Source organism: Alosa alosa, chromosome 8 (assembly GCF_017589495.1).
Source record: "Alosa alosa isolate M-15738 ecotype Scorff River chromosome 8, AALO_Geno_1.1, whole genome shotgun sequence".
In the NCBI taxonomy this organism is placed as follows: domain Eukaryota; kingdom Metazoa; phylum Chordata; class Actinopteri; order Clupeiformes; family Clupeidae; genus Alosa; species Alosa alosa.
The window spans coordinates 16,648,393-16,670,653 of record NC_063196.1 but is presented as its reverse complement, the minus strand read 5'-3'; the positions used below and the strand labels follow the sequence as shown (position 1 = coordinate 16,670,653).

Genomic DNA, 22,261 nt, shown 5'->3' with positions numbered 1-22,261 from the left:
GTCTGATTGCATAAACAAAAAGGCTTCATTTGGAACAACGAAGATGAGAAAACATTTCATCTTTATTTTGAGAAACAGATAAATTATACATTGATGACGCTTCAAAAATAGCAGTGTGTTTGAACAATTAATTATATACAGCCTCTTAGCAAAATACCTTGCTAACTCTGATACAGCACACAGATAGTGTTTAAAAACAAACATCTTCCTTCTCATTTAAAGCTAAGACAATGGAAACATTATACATTACAACACACCAGTTATAACACTGTTTGTCATTTGCCCCCTTAATAAGGTTTTAATTCACATTTCTACATGAATTGTTAGAGGTCTTCCCAACAGCGGCCATGTTCCACCCATGTAATTTCAACATTGTTTAAACTATTCACTCATTCATGGCTACCTGAGCAGTTCAGTGAAAGTACCTACATATTACACCAATGCAACATTGCTACGGTGCACTGCAAGATAACATGAACATAAAACCCCCCAAAACAATCACTTTGTATTGCGGCAGAATCTTCCTATCACAAATAACATGGACAGATTGTGTGTATTTGTGTGTTATGGCACCTGTGAAAGCATGTCCATTTTAAAACCTGGTCTCTGAAGTCCCTCTCTTCAGCGAGCTGCTCATGAACTCGTCGTGCTCGAAGCTGAGGTTGTTATGGGATCTGGAGATCATCAGGAGCTTCTCCTTCTTGGTGTAGTCCCGTTTGATGGCCATCGGCGGCACCAGGAGCCGGTCCATCGGGTCCTCCTTGTTCTCCAGCTTCATGTAACCGCCTTTGCTGTTGCTACGGTCCAGTCGGGGCCAGCTGGGGTGCTTGCGCTGCTCGGTCTGGACGGTGAGGGTGGCGTGACCCCGCTCCAGGTCCAGCGACTTGGAGTGGGCCGACAGCATGTGGATGGAGCTGTTGGAGCCAAAGTCCTTGCGAGCGGCCCCCGGGGAGAGGAAGCGACTGCTGGCCGACATCGGGGAGAGCGAGGCCTGGGAGAAGCAGGAGGAGAGTGACGAGTCGGTGGCCGAGTTGCTCCTGAGGAGGGTTACCGTCGGAGGCTTGTAGGCTTTGGCGATGTCTGGCATAGGCACGGTTAGGGACTCCATGGAGGGTGGTCGGGAGCCGGCGTGCACCTGACTCTCCAAGTCCTCAGTGATGCTGTCGATGTCCGGCTCGTCGATCACGCAGTTGTTAAGCTTAATGACCGGCAGGGTGAAGGCGCTGATGGAGGACGAGACGATCGAGCCGGTCTGGCATTTCTTGGAGCGGTCGTCCCATGGCCGGCCGCACTCCGGTTGCAGGCCAAAGATGGATCCGGAACGTTCCCGGTAGTTGGGCCCGAGGTGACTCAAGCCGCCCTTCGCCTCGCTCAGCAGGCCCTCCTCTTCCTCGGCCGAACTGGCGCGTCGCGAGAGCCGAACGTCATTACCGATGCCGGAAAACGAAAGCAGCGTGTTTGCCGCTAACCGTGAGGCACACTGGTTTTCGTGGTGATGGTAAGTCCTGGAGACCTCATGCTCCGCATAGGGCCCTGAATACGCCGAGCCCCCGTTCATGAACTTGTGCTCCTTGACCCTCAGGCTGTGGATGTCGATGACGGTGGAGTACATATCCCGCATGTGGATGATCTTTGTCTCACGGTCGCGGTTCTCGTGAAGGATGGCGTTGGCGCAGATGAAGATGAAGATGCCGATGCCCATTGTGAACGGCCCCAGCATCTTCATCTTCTCTGAGTGCAGGTGCTGCTCGAAGAACTGCGCCACCACGCCACCCGGCTCTGGCTTCACCCTCGACACGTTGCCGCTGGCGCTGCCGTCGTTCGTGGATGGCAGCCTGGCACTGGACGGGCGCAGATGAGGCTCCTTGTGCGGCCAGTAGCCCAGCACGGCCATGGCGATCCCGGCCATCAGCACCAGCACGCCGAGGACCAGGAAGAAGCCGGACGCGGAATAGAGCCGGATCTTCCCACGCACTACCACCACGTCTGACCGCGGCTTGCGCTTGGCCTTCTTCTTGTCTGCATCCGCCGGCTGCATCTGGATGGGCAGGTGATGCTGGGAGCGGGCCGAGTCCTGGCGCTTCAGTGCGGCCAGTCCTGTGATGACACCCCCAGTTGCTATCATCGTTGCTCCTGACTTCTGCCAAACACACAAACAAACAAACAAAGCCAGCGGTTAGCAACAGACATTGGTTTTGTTTTCCCTTCCTCGATGTCCTTGCTCTAAGCGAGGACAGAAAAGCCAGTAATCTGACAGTGGGTGTTTGAAGTGCATTAACCTTGAGGAGACTTGATAAAGCTTCAGCGTTAAGGCGGCATTTCTTCTTAACTGCTGTTGGCAACCAGCATCAGTTCCAAACGGGTTTCACTGTGTTTGATTACAGATGACGGCATAAGTGTTCCACAGCTAATTCAACAGGCACAGTCGCTGGAGGCCAACACTGCTATTTATTTATTTTTCTTTTTTCTTTTCACAATCGTCACGTGACACTTGTTCTGGGCATGTGATTTCTATTTCAGATTAAAATAATAGCATCCCTCTGTATTCCAAAACAAGGACCGGATGATAAATTGTCTCCAGATTTAGCTGTGAAGACAGAAGTGCACATTTTAAAAATGGCTTCGCTGTTTTTTGCAGAGCAGAGCTGGCTGTTCCTCCCTCTTCCTGGTTCACCTCTCACAGTGATTACCCAGCATCTTCCCAAAGCCAGCTTTAGTAATACATGACTGGAATAATCTAAAATATGCATATGACTCAATCACTGACTTTAAAAACAAACTTAAAACATATATCTTCAAGATGGCTTATGGACTGACTGACTTTTACTTTTATTTATTTTTTATTTATTTATTTATTTTTTAAGATGACTATAATTTTAACAACCTTTTTGTGAAGTGACCTTGGGTGACATGAAAGGCGCTCTAAATAAAACGTATTATTATTATTATTATTATTATTATTATATAACCAAAAAACAACAACACAACTGTAGCTAAGAGAATATGTTATGGTCAAGACACAGTGTGATTGTGCAAGGACAGTCAGATATCCATGACCACATGACAGTGGGTGGTCTCGCTCTCTGGCAGTAGGACAGATCCACTTAAAACAAAACCCTCCAAAAGCCACATTCAACACTTGAGATTCCTGTACCATGCACTGGATCCTCTGACAGACTGAATCTTATTTTTTTTCATCAATCTAGCTATTCATTTTTAGTTGAAAGAACATCAAAACAATGAGTTGACTCTACTTCCTCCAGCTGTTAGACCCCACGAGCCTAGGCTGTCTTGCAAAGCCTGGTGTTGCCTTGTCTCATTGCCTACTGAGGTTAGGAATACCTTTAGGCGAATCATTAACTTTGTCACACTTCAGCAATCCTAAGAGATCTGACGGGGCGTGAGGATTGTATGGTTTCCCATGGAAACTGTCTGCTATGTGGCCAGGTGAGACGCAAATCACATTTCAGGTGTGATCGGGATTTGGAATTACAGTGAGGATCCAGGTAATCCCTGAGTGTTAAAGCATGAGGTGATCAAGTCTGGACGTTGTACAGTGATGTACATGGACCCACACATATTCCACATTTAGATACATGAGAAAGACAGACGTGCCTTAGAGGGGCATTCCATGGGAAACAAAAGCTATTGCTTATGAATATATTTACAATATTCAATAGCTGTTTTGAAAACACAGGGGCTATTTTCTGGCAGCTTTCTAGTAATTTAGCCACTGAGAGCCTAACTTTGGGTGCTAATTATGTTATAATATTTTATAATAAAATTATATAACTTTTATAATATACTAAGTTTAGAAGGTGGTGTTTCCAAGACCGTTTTCACAGTTAAGCTTTTAATCAGCCCGTGTGGGAGGCTTATGGACGGGGTCAGCAGAATGGGCTCGGGTGCCCTGATGTGTGTCCTCTGCTGGGGATAGGTGTGGGCGTTTCACCCTTTTGATGTTGGATTCAGCACAGCAGCAGAGAGCAATAAGGTGGGGGGAGTCAGTGTCTGTGCTGGGAAATAAGGTGCTTTCAACTTCAACTGTTAAATTAACTCCCAGGAAAGCGAGGGCTTCTCAGGAGTAGAGGCGTCTTATCTGCTTTTCTTTTCAGCTTCCCTGAGTGGTAGTTGTGAGCCTCACTTCAGCTCTTGTGGAAGAGGTGCTATGATGAGAAAAATGGATCAGTTTTTGTAAAGACTGACTTGGCTGGTAAACTAAGGAAAGGGCTTGGAACGTGACATTGTGTGCCTGCAGTGCATGAAAGGAAAGTCCAAAGGATGTCCATGTTCATCTTTTTAGACATGTTCTCATCATTTTTTCACCTTTGTTTTGCAAATTATTGCATACATCTCTTTGTGCATAGATTTTCTGTAGTGGGAAATGTAGTTTGATAACAGTGCTACCCTTCCAATGTCCACCATGGAAAACTACTTGCATGGACTTATAATCTTGCATATTGTCTGGGCAAACAGCTCGTGGTTACATTATAAGCCTGTTATTACTGAGTTATATAGGCCATAACACTGTCACTGCGAAACCAGAGCCATGGAAAGCTATTTAACTTCTCTACTCTGGCGAGTCGCTATGATTGAGATCAACGAATAGACATAGCAGACATCTGCATAGTAGAAGACTTAGTTTTCTTGCATTTCTGAAATCCTCATCCTAACATGCTAGGCACACTAGTAAGCGCCTTTCGCTGCCTGGCGCGGAGGAACCGTGTCACTGCTAATGGGAAGCGGGGACGCTCGTGCGCTCTGAGTGGGAGGAAGGACTAATGTGTATGGAATACATTCCAGGAATCCATTTGGACAGAAAGCCATTAAAACGACACACAGAAACCCTGAAATGAACATTGCTGATCGTTGTATTAAGCTAAAACACATGTTTTAACGTGTTGGCCCAATACTCCGTGGATAGACGAGAGGGTAAGGTTCCTCGAATGTAGCCAAGCAATCACGGGCAAACAATGAATAAGACTGAATTGCAGACACTAGCACGCCCAAGTAACATTTTCACGTGTTGAATACAAAAAACTGTTTATTATTATTGTTATTATTATTATTAGTCTGCGAGAAGTCGTTGTTTAGTGTATGTACAACAAGTAAAACTGTTAATGACTTACCAAATAAGAATGCTACTGGTGTTTTTTCCTATTTAGCCATTGCGGAGAGAAACTTGGAATGCAAGCCATGTTTTCGGTGCTCAGGGTCGCCTTAATGAACCAAGTTGTATTCCCATTGAATGTATTTAGGTGGTATAATGTTAAACTTCCATTTCAGTGGATATGTACAGCCGCTTCTATCTGAAAGACGCGCACCAGAGATGGTCACACTGATGCCAGTAGTACCCCATGGCTTCGAAGCGCACAGAATCGGCAATATCCTAAGACATTCGTGCCTGAATAACCCAGTACTAAAAGTAAAAAAATAAAAGTTTTTCGAATATAAAAAATTGGATAAGCTGTTTTCCACCCAAAGAAAAGTAGTGGTTGTCGTGACCAGTTGTCCCTACAATGTATTCCTGTACTGTTTACGCAGTTTTTAATTGGACATACAATAAAAATGTAATCCAAAAGAAACGGTAATCCATCAGAAGCAGTGTGTTTAAATTCCCCCGTCTCACTCACACATGCTGAAGGGCGGTGAGCTCCTTACGGTGGTCTCTCCCTCTCTCTCTCAACTGTGCAGCTGTTTAAACAAGGACAGTTGAAGCTGCCTCTGTTACCCCACGTGACACACCACTATGAGTGACGCACAATGAGATAGAAAGGACGAAAGAAAAAATAAACATGCCAATGTAAATATAATTCGCCTGTAATTTATTCACGCTGAAGTAAATGCGTATGCGTGTCAGCACAATGCAATGCCATAATGCTCAGGAAATGCATCTACGGCACATGTTGTGGAGGCTTCACTATCCATGAAACCACACATCCTTTCAAGTGAAATTAAATCCACCAAACTTGCTCCTTTTGTGCTATATAAAGCAGCGGTAATAAATGCTTTGGGCTAAGCAGTTTACCATTAAGCTATTTTAATGAGGTGTCATTTGAGAATTGTGGTAGTGTCAGACTTGTATGTATGTACAGTATTGTTTCTGTTTCATTATATGTATGCTTTTCATTTTTTGGAAGAGTATTAATTAAAAGAAAAAAAAATGGGATATTACAAAATACACACCCAATAAATATCCTACACACACACACACACACACACACACACACACACACACACACACACACACTGCATGAATATGATGCCATGGCAACTATAGAGTTAATTGCTTTAGATCTCCATCTAACCCCATGCAGCTGTCAGAGTCTCTGTCATTTCCTGTGTTTATGCTATCTTACTTCAGTGACCAGAGAAACATTCTCACAAGGAGAGAGAAAACAAACTATTTTTTTGCATTTTGTCGTTAAAAAAGGTGTCTTCACATTATTTTACTGTACTGTAACCTAATCATGCCCTTATACATAAAATACCCAGGAAGGAGTACTTTTTAATGCCCCTCATTCCCGGTTCTTCCACCCCTCTGTTTCTTGTTAGGAAGTCTCTTGCATTGTTAAAATGCTGATTGACAGGACTGGGATCAAGAGGGTTTGCCCAGGATTTATTTTAAGATTATCCAATTGGGCGAGACCTTATAGAAGGAGGGCTTTGGGCTCCACACTAGTCCCAAAAGTAATACGAGCATGTAGGAATGCTGCAGTACCCCAGTCACTCTGTAACACTTCTGCCAAAGCGGCCCTGGAAATATATGACTCTCTGACCTGACCTCATGCAGAAGTGATGCATTTCAGATGACTGGAATAATTGGACTGAAAGTATGTGTCTGTGTGTGCGTGTGTATGTTTGTGTGATAGATAGATAGATAGATACTTTATTGATCCCCATGGGGAAATTCAAGTATGTGTGTGTGTGATGTACGGGTGTGTGTGTGTGTCGTGTGTGTGTGTGTCTGTAATGTATGCGTGGGGGCGTGTGTGTGTGTCTCTCTCTCTCTCTCTCTTTGTGTCATGTACGTGTGTGTGTGTCTGTGTTTGTGTGTGTGATGTACGTGTGTGTGTGTGTGATGTACGTGTGTGTGTGTGTGTGTCTGTAATGTACGCGCATGCGTATGTGTGTGTGTCTCTCTCTCTCTCTCTGTGTGCGTGTCATGTACGTGTATGTGTGTGTGTGTGTGCTGAAGATTAAGATGGGAATTGCACCACTATGGCAACCCTACTTACAACTGCACTGGATGAACGTGTGGATCCAGCCGTGCTCATGCATGATATCCCTGTGCTGATCTTCTCCCATATGAAATTCAAATGAGCAGCGCCACAGTGAGTTAGGCTCCTCTGTCTGAGCATTCATATACAGATATTATCACACAAAGGCAATCATATGCCAATCATATGCCCCCCACCCCCCACCCCCCACACAAACAAACACATACACACACATACATATTATTTTCCATCAAACAGAGAGGAAACAATGCTGCATTCTGAAACACAATTTGCCCACGTGGTGTGCACGATTGAGTAAATAGCAAGGCATGGCTGATCCTCATGTTTTCATTGGATTCGGAGCATGTGTACTCTCAGTGTGCCAGTGGGAAAAGTGTCACGAACCACTGAAGCGTTCTGCTGCTCATTTCCCTCTGAATTCCAATACATGACCTATATGCATTCGGCACATACATGCATGCACACACACGCACACACACACATACACACACACACACACACACACACACACGCCTGAAAATCATATCCTTCAGCTGCTGCAAGAAAAGGTACATTTCTTCCGGAGCAGTATAAATGACCAGTCATTAACTCAGAAACGCTGAACTGTGCACCATGGTGGTCATCGCATAAGTTTGAGCTGCGCGGCATACTGCCAATCAGATAAAATGACATCGTTTCATCCAACATTTCTTGGCACCGAGGTTTATTTTTAGTAAGACCCACAGATGAACATTTCTCACAGGTGAGGGAGGTGGTTGTTGGTGGTGTTTAACCCTTAAAGGAGTACCGTCACACCGGTGTGATGGGAATGTTGAGAAATGAACGTTCTAAAGAATATCTGGGTTCATTAAATTCAACATAGAATTTTAGAACCTTCAATTGTTGCGGAACTTAGAATGTTCAAAGGGTTAAAGGTCAGAAGCAGACAGGTAAATCTCTTCTGTGGTGGTGACTAGCTGAATAGACTCTCCTCCCAGAGAAAGGAATCCCAGACTACTGATTGTGTAGGAGTGATCACAGCAGAGAAAGAAGACCATATATGAGAGAAAGCAAGAGACCGACAGAGAGAGAGAGAGAGAGAGAGAGTGAGAGAGAAATGTTAATTATGGGCAGTTCAATACAACCGGGAAATAAGGAGCATAGGAACACAAAAAAGAGAGGGCAAGGGACATACAATGAGTTTAAGATGCCGCATGTTGACAGGGGGGTATTGTGTCCAGATTAGCACACCTAATTAGCATTCTCCATGCGTTTGCATATGAGGCGAATGACATTAGCTGTGGTAATCAGTGTCTGAAGCCCTAAAAACAATAGTGTCTGATGAACGCCCCATCAACCATTTCTTCAGCATCATAACCACCGTAGCCTGCTATCCTTGGAATTATTCAGCGCTGGTTTAATGTGCAGGCGTAGTAGAAGTCAGCCTAATCATGGGAATACAAATTGTGAGAGCAAAGAAGCACTAGAGCTGGCAGTACATTTGTGGATGCTTCACACAACTGCTTCTGATTGTGACTGTCTCAAAGAAACCGTAGGTAGCCTGCTCCCAAACATCATCTGTGTTCCAATTCACATACAGTACTTCTGTACTTACCATACCTAATATGAGTGCACAAGCCAATGCACTTGTAAGTACAGAGGTATGCGAATTGGAACACAGCTCTGATTACCTCTTACTCTCCTTTTCTTTCTCTTAACTGGCTCTTATTGAGTCCTCCTTAGAGTAATCCTGTGCCCCACAAAGTACTCCTAAAAATGAAATTAGATACTCTTTTTGAGAGGATTTTTGGGTGTCGGTGCTGTAGTCAATTTACTTTATAACGCCTGTGTGAAAGTGTGGTGATGTGCAGTAATGAAATATGGAATATAATTTCACCATATTATAATTCAGAGTATTCCAATATCAGCGCACATGCATTGGCGTCAGAAGAGGAAAGAAGGAGATGATGCCGATGCCATGAGAAGTTGAGGGGTGTGTTGTGTAGCTAGAAAGCAAATGAAAAATATTCAGCTGAAAGGAAATATTCCAAGTCTGTATTAGACTACCTTATGCAGTGTCCCAGCTTGGTGCCTGCTGATGTGGCCTGCATCACTGACAATGCTGCTCCACCGGAGACCTAGTGATGAAGCGGCTATGTCACAATGGGGGAAAAGTACAAACAGAGATTTTCTAATGAGGAGACACAGCACTCAAAAAATCCTCCATAGAAATGCATGGGGCTAGTTTGTAACGCCAATACAGCCGTTGTCTACACATATCACACCCCTTCCTCGACAAAATATCGACATGTGAATACATTGAGCCAATCATGTAGTGTGTTGTGAAGACATCGTGCCAGTCATGAGTTGTGAACTCGACGCTGGAGCAAGATTGGTGTCGTGAAGCCTTGCTCACGTGCATTTCTGCCGAAGAGGATCCCCGATGAGTGTCCAAAAAGCGTTGCAATATGGCCGCCGAGTGGAGGGACTTGCCTAAAAGGACTTTGGTACAAACAAAGGCAGCACAGTTCAACATTCAGTGGAAGAGAGCGTTCCAAGTTCATCATTGTTTTGTTCCAAGATGAGTCACGTCATGTCTCCATTATGTGTCTGATGGCGGTCTACTGTGCACAGCTGTTCATTTTGTATGTGTGGCATGTTGATTAAGTCCTGTTTTAGTTGATTGTGTTAATAATTAATGTGTCCATCAGTGTGAGGGATGCCCTGCCACACTATTAAACCACACATGTCTGATATTACAGGCATTTGCCAAAGAAGAGCTACTGTACACTACTGTCATTTTGGAAAACCCCAGCTCACCACTATGTGTATTGACATATTATACAGATTTATGTAAGTAAATACATTGTAGAAATCTTGTAGGTATCAAGAGTTGGCCACATATATGGTTAAATAGATGTGACAATACACTAGCTAACGTGCTTGGAAACATCATATTGACATCTTCTCTTTACTTCCAGTGTTTCTACTAGATCATGGCCACTATCAGACAGTAAAGCCTGATAAAAACCATTTCAGCACAATACGTCTAAAGAGCACCTCAGGATAATTCTAATTGCTCTGCGGTAAGCAAGTATTGAAAAAAAAACACGCCTCTTCAATAATGCAGTCGCCTTGAGATTTCACAATAGTGTTTTTGGTGTACGCTCAGAGACATATCACAACAAGCTCTTTACATTGGCTATGCTGAGTGAGATAGAGAGAGAAAGCACAAACACGCTGAACATGTCGTACCAAAACAGACAATGACATATAAGTAGAGAGAGAGAGCGAGAGGGAGGGGGAGAGAGAAAGAGAGAGAGAACACATTCTGATCATGTCTGTTAGTATTTGGAGGGGCGGCTGGCTGGATTTTCATGGCTCTGCTTTTGAGCAGATGCACATGCTTATCTCGGAGGAGAACGTTGGGACGTTGCCTCCCAAACATATCATGCTCCAATTGAGCTTCAGCCACGGAAACTTGGCCAGCTACAATCACAGTAGGAGTCACTCTTTCCATACTGATAGCTTCAGTGTTCACAGGCATATCTGTGATGTGATGAGATTGCAAAAGTTTTAGGAAAATATGGCAGAGGTACAAAAATGTGTTGTTATAGGGATCAAGATGAACAGAATGTTTCAACACTGCTATGTTTTGTATGGAATGAGACAATGATATTATATATGGAAAGTTAAAACCAGATTAAGGGAAAATCAAAAACGTGTTCGGCCAAAAATCTGGACTGGATTCAAACGGGAAGTGACTTCATTCAAAAGACATCCATAATGTGTTCGTTCCCAGGCACCCGCCTGCAAAAGACCAATCACAGAGATGAGCGCTCGGATATTGTCTCCATGGTGATGATGGTGTGTTGCTGTGACAGCATAGCAGGGCAACATCAGCACGACAGGTAAGAGCTGTGATTCCTGTGGTTAAGACAGACTTGACAGTACTGACATTAGTACTGACCTTCCCGATGGAAATCCCATATTCAAAATTATGATTGAAAAACAGCTAATTGTGATAGTTCTAAGAACTGCATTGCACTCAGTAAATTCTGTCAGAGTATGTGCACACACAAGTATCAGAAGCTTTCCCCACCTTTAACATTTAACCTCATCACTGGTTGTTTACATTTTTTGTCTGGAGTTGATGTAAACTGAGAAAACATCAGGCCTCTTTCTGGAGTTTCTTTCTCCTGTTAACATTTCAGGGAAATAATATATATGTGTGTGTGTGTGAGAATAAGAGAGAGAGAGAGTGCACCTGACCTGCGGCTGCCTCGAGTCAAAATTAAACTTAAATATTCCAGTTTAGAGGATCTCATCCAAATTTAAAAACCCATTTCAGCTTCCAGTGAAGTTTTAATACTTCCTAAACCACGAGCTCCATTTGTCATGCTAGTCACAGCGTAATGCATATTTGCTACAGTTTCATATCTCCAGCACAGACAAGCCAAGCACATTCCTCTCTGTAGAACAGTTCTGCCGCTAAATCATGGTCCATTCTCTTGTTCTACTTGGCATTTGCTTGAGGCTGGACATTCATGTGGGCAAACATCAGAGTGATCGGACACATCTGGCTCATGCACACTGAAAACCCACTGGAGGTCACAGCCAGTGAGCCTCCCTCTGAAATCTGGCCTGAGTCTTCATGACAAATGTATACAATGCAATGATTGATCATTCAATCTCAAATGACATCAATACAAACCATATTTCTTAATCAGATAAAATCCTACTTAAGAGGAAAAGATGTTGAGCACACCGTAGACATTTCCTTGTGTTGCCGTCTTGACCACCAGGGCTTTTAAAAAAAGAAGAGAAAAAGAAGAGAAAATCTGTACGGGCAGAAAGAAAAATTAGTTTTGTAATGGGGTCGTTGCTCTCTACAATGGGGGTGTCATCTTTACAGGGTAATGAGGAGATTAGACTCCTCCAATCTGCCAGATCTCTTGTGTTAGGGAGCAGACTCAGATGTGGGGTTCCAATTACAGCGAGTGCGACTTACAAGGCCGGACACAGCGTTGAGTTGCCACCGTATTTATTTGCAAATCAGTAGAGGGACGTGATACAGGCTACAGCTCCCTCCCCTCCCCCTCCCCTCGCTTCCTCCAGGCATGGCTTCACATCCGCAAAACATTCTCACGCTGGTCCGAGCGTAATCGGCATTAATAAATAAATAAAAAAATGGCATATGAATACATGTAGTTACAGACTAAAGGAAAGATATAAAGGAAGAAAACATAATTTCTTTGTGTTCTCTATGCTTCAATCACGCTCACATGGAAACAAAAATAGCATAGTGGCGTCAATGGCTCAAGAGTATACAAAGGATGTCTTTTTTTTTTAGCTGTCTGTGGTTAGTGGGGCTAATTCCAGTAGCTGCTGTGATGAGGAGTGGTTGCACATACACATGGGATAGCAACCAAACAGATTCTGGCTTCATTTAATTTTGAAAGCCTGCTGAAATTCTTTTTATATCTACAGTACAGTATAACTACATTGGAGAGAGCTACTAAGAGTTGCACATGAACCCTAAAACCTTAGTGAGCACCATCTAGGGCACCATCTTAAGTCCCTAGTGTGTATCATTTACATTATATTGGCACATGCCTGATGATTAAATTATTTCCAGTATATTCTGCCTGGGTGAGAGAATCTGCTGTTCTTTCTCAGCCCTAAAATGACAACAACAACAAAAAGGGAAAAAAATAAGAACAAAATTAAAAGGAAGTGTGGCTCTAATGTCATGTTTTTTGCCTCAGGAATAGAGGAGGGATATTTTCCATCACCCTCCTTTTAATAATCTACTTGCCCTCTGTGCCCCGCCATGCGGAGGAAATCATCTGCCCGCTGCTTCTGTTTGACTTGTCATGTTGCCCCAGGAAGAGGCCATTGAGGCTGTATTCATCAGCTCTACTACAGCAGCCTCATATTCATGGCCTTTAGTGCCTACCACCAGCTGTGGGATTTCAATATAACCTTAAAACAACCAAAGGGCACATACCGACCAATAAAAAAATGCTTAAAGAAATTATGTTTGTGTGAAGTGTTTTGCTTTTTGAAAATTCTTTAAGGGCAGCCCTTTCTACCCACACACTAGCCCTGATTCTAAAAAAAAAGCACATACTGTATACCTCATTAGTACAGTGAGTAGGCATAATGAATAAAACTTAATTGTTGCCCTCATATACTGTATATACACAATGAATTTCAACTGTACAGGTCTATGAATTTCATGGCAGCAGAAAGAAAAAAACAACAGTGCAATATACATGTGCATTTTTCTCCCTCTTCTCCTCTTGCATGATTCAGGATCTTCTTCGAGGAAGAGTTCTTTTGTGCTTCTTATTTTCCCCCTCATTTCATTCCGGAAAATTCCACCGCCAGCTCACTGAGGCCAAAAGTGACAGCCCCCCCCACTTCTCGGCCTGTCTCTCAGAGTTCGTTGTAGGCTGAGTCTTCGGCAGTCTTGAACATCAAGATTGAATTGTAGATCTTTAAGGCAGGGCCCAGCTTGATGCTAAGGATCTTCACCAGGTCCACCTGGGTGAGCAGCAGGAAGGCTTCGCCATCGATTTGCTGAAGCAAGAGAGAGAGAAACGGAGGGAGGGGGAGAGAGAGAGACAGAGAGAGAGAAAAATGGTCTTGTTATACTGTATTGCTCTGTCATTCTTAACACTATCCAAATAATAATAATAAAACAATAATAAAAAATAAAACAACAATAAAAAAAATAATAAAACAATTGAATTAAATTAGGAGAGGGAGAGAGAAAAAAACAAGGCACATCAGGACTGCTTTATGAGGTAAGAACATGCATGTTTTGAAAGAAAATATATGATACTTTGCTCCACTAACTAACACACTGACTATTTTTTTTTTGCTAATCTTACTCAGTGCCCCGACTCAACAACTGCACCCATTACATAAAGCTAAATGATATGAAGGTCTGTATGGACCATTTTGCCTTTCCTGTTTTCAAACCGAAATGCTCTCTTAAACCGTTTCATATTTTACGTTAACCAATAGAAAGAGCTTTGTTGTTAATCCACCATCCTGATCTTAGAAGAAGAAAAAATGCGTGTGGGGATAAGTCTGAAAGCTTGCTATGGTTTAACGCACAAATTGAGGACACTTCAAAGCGTAGTTGCCCGAGATTAATACATCAAGCCATGAAAATGTTGCCGGCTTCATTAGAGTAGTCAGATATGCAGAGGCTGACTCATCTGTAGCCGTACAAACCGTCTCTCTGTACTGAACCATTACACCCAAGCAGCCAGTAATGAGACTTTTCCTCTACTTCACAAAAAAGTCTAACAAAGTGACCCAGAAAGACACAGTAAAACAATATTTTATTTCAATGTTTGTTCCTTTTAGATGTTAAAATATGACTAATGAGTATTTTCTATTCGCCAGTATGGACAAGTGATCATAAGAAAATAAGAAAAACATTCAAATGTCCAAATGTATTCCTCCCCTTATTATACCTCACATCAAAATCACAGAATTGTTATCAGCTTGAGACCTTTCAAGTACAACAGTAACAAGCAGCTGTGGACTTAACAAGTGTCACAGAAACGCGTTATATTCCATAATGACCGGCTTTTTGATGGCACAGACAGAGGTGATAAAGAAGGGTCTTAGCATGTATATACTGTACACCAGAAATGTAATTACATTCCCACTGGAGATGGAAGACATACTATTGATCCTTGTATTGTATTCACAAAGCCACCAGCTTATTAGTCAGCCTGTGAGGGTAGTTGTGCCTTTCTGATTGACGAGAAGGGTCTTTTATGTCTCTCCACTTTTCTCTGGTCTCTTTCCTGGACCAAATGTGACTGATCAGTACTGAATAGAGAAAGTGGGAGCACGGTGAGGGGTAAACACTCACACACTCTCCCTACGCACAGGCACGAGTGCGTCCGTAGGGGCTGCATTAGTTCCCCATTAACACACAAGGCACAGAAAGGGCCATTGAGCAGCGTACAGCGAGCACTCCAGCCCAGACAGAGGACAGGACACTGACGTCTAGACGCAGCAGGGCGGCCAGGGAGATAATGGATCTGATAAGATCGTAAAACTCACAACCCGTCAGCTCATGGCAGCAGGCTGAGTGATGGTGCTTATGTGTGTAACGTTACTATGTGTGTGTGTGTGTGTGTGTTTGTGTGCGCGCTTGTGTGTATGTGTGGGTTTGCTGTACATCAATATATTTTAGGGTACTTGGATTTTCAACAGATGACGCAAGTGTGTTTTCTAACATTTTCAGACCCCTGGTCTCATAAATGTGTATGAGAGAGACTATTGTGATTCTGCACATGATGAGAACTCAGAAACTCTAATTACAAGTGTTAATCCTGTCACATTATTACAATATTAAAATGACTGTATTACACAATACAGTCACAGAAATTATTATGCCAACAGTGTCTAAATGAGACATCACATTGAATAGGACTAAATTAAAGAGGGGTGACTGGGGCTGAATGGAGATGACTACGTGTTGACAAGTTCACATGTTCCAGTCTGGCAGCCGCTCCACAATCCAGAGACATGCTGCGACTCAGAGGGAGGGAGAGTAGAGAGCGCGTCGCAGACATCTCCGCAGAATTATTTAAGCCTCGCCGCCCTGAGCGCTCTTTAAAATTCAGTCCCATAAGAGGGAAAGGCTCTTTTTCTTTTGATTGAATTATGCACATACACACACACAGAGATACACACACACACACAGGTCACAGAGACACACACACAGACACAAATACATACACGGGCACACACACAAACAGGCACACAAGGCATTTGCAATATTGCATGCTATGGGGACATTAAAAAAGTCCCCACTTCAAAAGTGATGTGAGACCACAGACTTTTAGATGTAAGTGTGTACTTTGTGCACAGTAGTGTTTTGTTTACTCGTTCAGCTGGGGCCTTTGGCAAACAAATGGCTCTGTTTATGTGCAGATGAAAGTGACCATGAGTCATTCTCAGTGAGGTGTGTCTGTACCTATCAGAGGGATGGAGGGGTGCCGGTGGGTAGGGGGTGAGGGCGGGGCATTTGGAGTGAAAGCAGAATGGGTCTTCGCACACTCAAAAAGAGTGGAGGACAGTGGCAATCACAGTCACGGTCATTAGCTGATTCTTCTCATGCATTTTTGGCTAATTAAGTCTAGCTCTGTCATTTCAGTTCACTCACACACACACACACCTACACATCCGCACACATAGACGACTGTCACATACACAAACACATAGGCTACTAACTCACTCTCTCAAACACATATGCAAACAGTGAACATACCTCTTCCCTGAAAGTGCGAACTTGCTCCTTGCACCCTGGCAGACCCTGAATGAACTCAGTTACCTAAAAGACAAACATAAGATTAATTATATACTCACACACATATTTTTGATCATCATCATCAACCTCATCATCATCCTTAGCTGTAGTGTCAGCAGCTGTTATAGTCATGATTTTTCTGAGCAAACGTTACTTAACTGTTTACGCAACTGAACCCAAATCATTATTATTCCTGTCATGAGTTGAATTATACTCATTCAGAGCATATCATTATCAATCCCTGAACATCATTAGTCTCACCACAATCACTTCACTATCAGCCAGGGGGTGGAGGATGACATTTCCAAGCTAATCAGTTACTTTCAATGGCTACTTTAGAGCACTTGTAAAGAACACACACACACACACACACACACACACACACACACACACACACACACACACGATTCACCCTCACTACCTCATGACAGTACTCAAGAACATAACTACTAGACCACACGTCAGAGCTACACAACCCTCAGGGCAATGTTAAAGCCCTACTCAAACATACACACACAGACACAGACACGCGCCTTACCTCCTCCACGCTCCAGGCAGCCACTTTGGTAGCGGTGATGCCAGCTACGGTGGGCAACAGCTTGCTGTGCTGGTCCCAGCAGTGCGGTGTACCCGAGGTGGGCGAGAGCGAGCCGGCGGGCATGAAGACGGACTGGTGCAGGGCCTGCTGCAGGCTTAGGTCTGGACAGGAGAGAGAGAGAGAGAGAGAGAGAGAGAGAGAGAGAGAGAGAGAGAAGATTACTTGGGACAGAGGTTTTATCTCATAGAAAACACGGATGTCTCCGTTTGGTTAAAATTTAATGGGAAAAAATGCCTTTAAGAAAATGGTCATCCTACTACTCACTTGTTGCCTCAACCCAATAAAATCCTATTTTTCGCGGAAGCCTGGACGTTAGCCTACCCTTGATTGTATCATCTGGCTGCACAGCTACAGTAATTAGCCTACTCTGTTAAACGATTTTGTTTTACTGTTTCTAAAATGGAGGTGAAGGTGACATGGTATACAAGTTGCGAAAACCGGCTGGCAGTGTTTTTTGATGAAACTGTTGGACCCGTGACGTCGGACTTAAGAACCGGATTCACACTGTACCTTCATTGCTTTCTTTATTGTGCGTCACTTTGGACAAATGAATAAATGTAAAATTCTGCTTTTTAATGATCCTGAGAGAATAACCATTGAAGGTTTTTTACGCAAACTTTACATGTTTTCAAAGTCATGTGTCAAGAATCCTGACATACAGCAAACTGCTAATGTCAAAACTCTGTTCACAGAATCATCACAGAATGATAGAACTAAAAAAAATAATAGATAGAGCAGAGCAAACTCAACCAAAATAGCTGGAAGGGAGTTGAGACACTGATCAGACACACTTCTTGGAATGAAATCATACATCAATGTTCACTTTAAATATTAAAGTATAATAAAGATTTAATATAAATATATAATACTGCATTGCACAGTCATCATGTCATGAATTTCTTATACCAAAGCATCGTTGCATGCCGTTGCATAGTCAATTTCATCATTCATGCTGGCATATCTACTAAGAGCCTGGTCTGCTGAAGGCTAGAATCATAGGACACGCCGCAACATGCACACAACTTCACCACCACTGGGTCTCGTGGTAATGGACAATACACCAGCACGAGTGTAAATATGTAAGAGGACAAGAATAACCCCACACAGCACAATGCACAGTCAACACACTGCACAGCAGTTATATTTTCACGAGTTCAAACTTTTCATGTATTGTATACAACCACATTTAAGACATCATGTTGTTGTCTGTCCCAGTGTATCATGAAGCCAACAGTAATCCATGCTTTTATTACATGTACATGTTCTTGAATTTCCCCTGGGGATCAATAAAGTATCTATCTATCTATCTACATACTTTTATTACAAATGGTTCAAAATTCAGCAGCTAGACTTTCAACTCTCAGAGCTCCCGTCCTGCCTCAGCTGCACTGGGAGGTGAAAGTAGGCAATGGCAGCTAGACAGCTGAATTTCTTCAATTTACATTTTACTGATGCTTTTTAACGCTGCTATTTACATGGTCTTCCTATTTTCACTGCATTAATTGTAATATGTGTTGTTGTATCTATCTCTTGTGAAATCTCATTTTTTACTTAACTCTAAATCTCTGACGTTTTATTTACTGATTTGCTTGTTTGTTTGTTTGTATTATTACAACTTTTCTTTTCTCTCTATTATTGTGTTATAAATCCTCCAAATGTAAAGCACTTTGAGCTGCATTCTGTGTATGAAAGGTGCTATACAAATAAAGGTTATTATTATTATTATTATTATTACTATTATTATTATTATTATTATTAGACTAGACTTTCCCTCTGCCTACAAACTTGTGATCAGTAGAAAAGCTGTCAGAGAGTTTGCACAGTCATAAGAAGAAGAGAGTAAGAGAAGAAACCAGAGAGGAAACGGAGTCCAACCCAGGTCTTTAAATATATGGGTAAGACTAAGGAAATGGAAACTAGCTGATATTTCATTAGATTAGAAGAGTCCATTACTTCAGACTTTCTTCGCTGTTCAAGGTTATCGACTCCCAGGCTCATTTAGAGTCTCCTGTTTATTCAATTTCACCACGAGAGATGAAAAATACGCTTCTCAGAAACCACTTTTCCACACAAGATTTACAAAAGGTGTCCTTGTCTGGCACTCAACTTTTGTTCACACTTTTTTTCTCTCTTTTAAAGTCACCTTCCCTACTTGTACTTCCAGTTTTTTATGAATCATAATGCATGGCCTTCCGGAAACTTCAGTAAGTGGACAATACATGATGCTTTAAGCTGGACAGAGGAAGTCTTTTATTTTGCTGTCAGCAGTACGCTTGCTAAGGGGAGAAGACATCTTGTTCTGGCCAAAGCGCGGTTCCCAGCCTCTCGTCCAACAGCCAGGGTTACTGATGAGAACTGGACTGAACTTGTTTGAATTTGATACGGGATGAGAAAGACTTATTTTGAGTGAGTTTATTTTTAAAGTGTTTGAACGCTAAAGGCAAGGAGCCCAAGTTTCAAAATCAGAAGAAACACACACACATACACACAGAGGGAGAAACAATCTCAAACGAGACTATTGTGCACGATATTATATAATGTGAAATGTTTCGACAGATTGGGGATGAATAATGTTGGAACTGGATAGCCTTCAACTAATATTCTGTGAGAAATCTCAAACGATAAGCATAAAATAACAATGACGTCCAGCACAGTGAGGTCATTTTTCTCTCTCAACAGACACAGCGAAATGCCTTGCCTTGGAGCGACTGTTTGAGAGTGAACTCCGTGAACCCTGACAGGTGTCTGTTTATTGCAGCCATTACGGCTCTGATGATATCTGCCATTCATGTCATTCACAAACACTTGGATGGAGAGGTTCTATTTACTTGACTGCAATTTCCTCACCATGGCGCCCCAGTGAATCATTGGGATCACTGCATGCTTCCCAGTGCTGGATATGCATCCATGCACTTCAGATTCAACACACAGTACGAAAGACGCATAGGGTCACTGCAGCGAATCTAACCATTAAAATGGCATTTTCGAGATAAAGAAAAGTTGTACATGCACTTTCATTCACATTCACAGAGTTCACTTTCAGTGTCTCCTGCAACCCTTTCAACAAACCTGCTTATATCTCTGTTCCTATTCAAGTCCATTTAATCCTCACACAATAGCAGCCCCTTAACTCTGCCCTGTAATCTCCTATATGTCAGAGATGGTGAAAATATACGAGCCCCTAATGTATCTTCAGTACAGCTCAGCTGTACCAAAAGACTAAGCGAAAAACAATGCTACTTTTACCTCAGAAGCCATGTGTGCGTGTGTTATGCAATGACTGTTATGCATAAAAAAAATGCATTTGGTGTAAAGGGCACTGTGTGTAGAAACCATAGAGTAAAATATGCGCACGTTGTTATCTTTTCCAAACAGCTTTTACAGGGCCAGCACTGCAGATGCTGATTCGGTTAATACTGGATAAGAAATTTCAAGAAAAGAAAGAAAGAAAAAAAAAACCCAGGGCCAAGGCCTTTTGATGCCCCCTTTCAACCCGAAGCTTTCATGCACTGCTGGGGTCTGACGTGACGTTCTCTATCCCTCTCACTCTCTCCATCTCCATCTCTCCCTCTTTCTCTCGGGGGAGGAGGAGGGACTCACTGCGGCCCCTTGGAGCAATCTAATTAGGAGTTCCATGGCCTTTCTCTTCACTTGACAAAAGGCCCACACACACACTCACATACACACACATGGACACACACATAGATGAGCGGCCTTGAATGTTCTGACAGAAGCAGAGACACAAAGACTCATCTCACTCAAAAGACTCAAACTCATCTCAAACACACACACACACACACACACACAGATGAAATGACCATGGTTATGAAAGTTCTGAAAGAGGGCGAGACCCCTAAAGAGCTTCTTGTCAAACACACACACTGAGGAATGTACGGAAAGGTGAATGGCCTCAACAAAGACACAAACAGAGATGCACAAAGACTCCTGTCCTCTCTCTCTCTCACACAAACACACACACACACACACACACACACACACACACACAAAGCCCAGTCTCATACAGAAAGAGGCGTAATTCTGGAGGTATGAGTCACTGAAGACAGATAGAGAGGACAGGGAGACAGAGAGTGAGAGAGAAATAGAGAGACGAGAGAGGGAGAGACGAGAGAGAGGGAGAGAGACGAGAGAGAGAAAGAGAAAGGGAGAGACAAGAGAGGGAGAGACGAGAGAAAGAGAGAGATGAGAGAGAGAGAGGGAGAGACGAGAGAGAGAAAGAGAGAGATAGAGAGAGAGAGAGAGAGAGGGAGAGAAAGAGAGAGATGAGAGAGAGGGAGAGACGAGAGAGGGAGAGACGAGAGAGAGAAAGAGAAAGAGAGACAAGAGAGGGAGAGATGAGAGAGAGAAAGAGAGAGATGAGAGAGAGCGAGGGAGAGACGAGAGAGAGAAAGAGAGATGAGAGAGAGGGAGAGACGAGAGAAAGAGGGAGAGACGAGAGAGAGAAAGAGGGAGAGACAGGGAGAGAGACGAGAGAAAGAGAGAGAAGCAGGTGCGCATGCCAGCAGCTAGGCAGGTGTGTAGACTGGGCCTGGAGAAGAGACTGAGCTGCTGGCTCCTCCAGCACCAACCCTGAGCGATGTGGGGCCACTAGGCGCGACACCTTACAGGTGCTCTAAGCGATGTTAGGCCGTTTCTAAGCTAAAACATTTTTTTTTTCACAACCAGCAAACTTTGCCTCACCATACGCTAGCTGCCTGTGTCCTGAATATCACTGTAAAAAAAATGCAGTCTCTGTGGACAGCCCAGGCTCCAAAAACGGCAACGAAAACAACTTGGTCCAGCCTGGGGGGTATTCCAAGTACATGGTTTAGTGACAAACTGAGTAAGTTAACTCAGAGTAAGTGGTAAACCTCCTAATAGAAGAGCTGTATGGCTTCATTCTCCAAAAATGGCAACAAAAACAGCCTGGTCCAGCCTGGACCATAAAAACATAACAAACTGTTCCAGCCAATCACCGATGAGATGCACGTTTAGGAGAGTTTCAATTGCATGGGAGGGAGGGGGAGGGAGTAGCGAGCTAGCTCTCTGTTTTGTTTGAACATCAACAGAAGTGACGTTACCCAACATCGCTTAGTGTAG

At 43.2% G+C, this 22,261-nt stretch overlaps 2 protein-coding genes across 6 annotated transcripts in view; both read right to left on the bottom strand.

Annotated features, from left to right (window-relative positions):
* Positions 1-44: 44 nt before the first annotated feature.
* On the bottom strand, positions 45-20,974 carry tmem200a (transmembrane protein 200A). 5 transcript variants are annotated; one of them, XM_048249583.1, is made up of 3 exons: positions 20,961-20,974; positions 5,130-5,686; positions 45-2,140 (listed from the first exon to the last, which is right to left on the bottom strand). In XM_048249583.1, exon 3 carries the CDS (start codon positions 2,123-2,125, stop codon positions 593-595), a length of 1,533 nt encoding a protein of 510 aa, XP_048105540.1. In that variant the 5' UTR covers positions 2,126-2,140; positions 5,130-5,686; positions 20,961-20,974; the 3' UTR covers positions 45-592. The 5 variants fall into 5 exon arrangements, with proteins under 5 accessions (XP_048105540.1, XP_048105542.1, XP_048105541.1 ...); XM_048249585.1 differs by having other exon boundaries at positions 45-2,137; XM_048249584.1 differs by lacking the exon at positions 20,961-20,974 and adding an exon at positions 7,743-7,752.
* l3mbtl3 (L3MBTL histone methyl-lysine binding protein 3) overlaps positions 13,648-22,261 on the bottom strand; it is a 41,954-nt gene continuing 33,340 nt past the window's right edge. The window contains exons 20-22 of the mRNA XM_048249582.1: positions 17,105-17,265; positions 16,528-16,590; positions 13,648-13,805 (exon numbers count right to left, since the gene is read on the bottom strand). Of these exons, the coding sequence (XP_048105539.1) occupies positions 13,662-13,805; positions 16,528-16,590; positions 17,105-17,265 (368 nt within the window). The 3' untranslated portion in view covers positions 13,648-13,661. The remainder of the gene's footprint in view (positions 13,806-16,527; positions 16,591-17,104; positions 17,266-22,261) is intronic.

Coding starts and splice junctions, on each gene's coding strand:
- tmem200a (XM_048249583.1), bottom strand. CDS start 2,125: ATGATAGCAACTGGGGGTGTCATCACAGGACTGGCCGCACTGAAGCGC.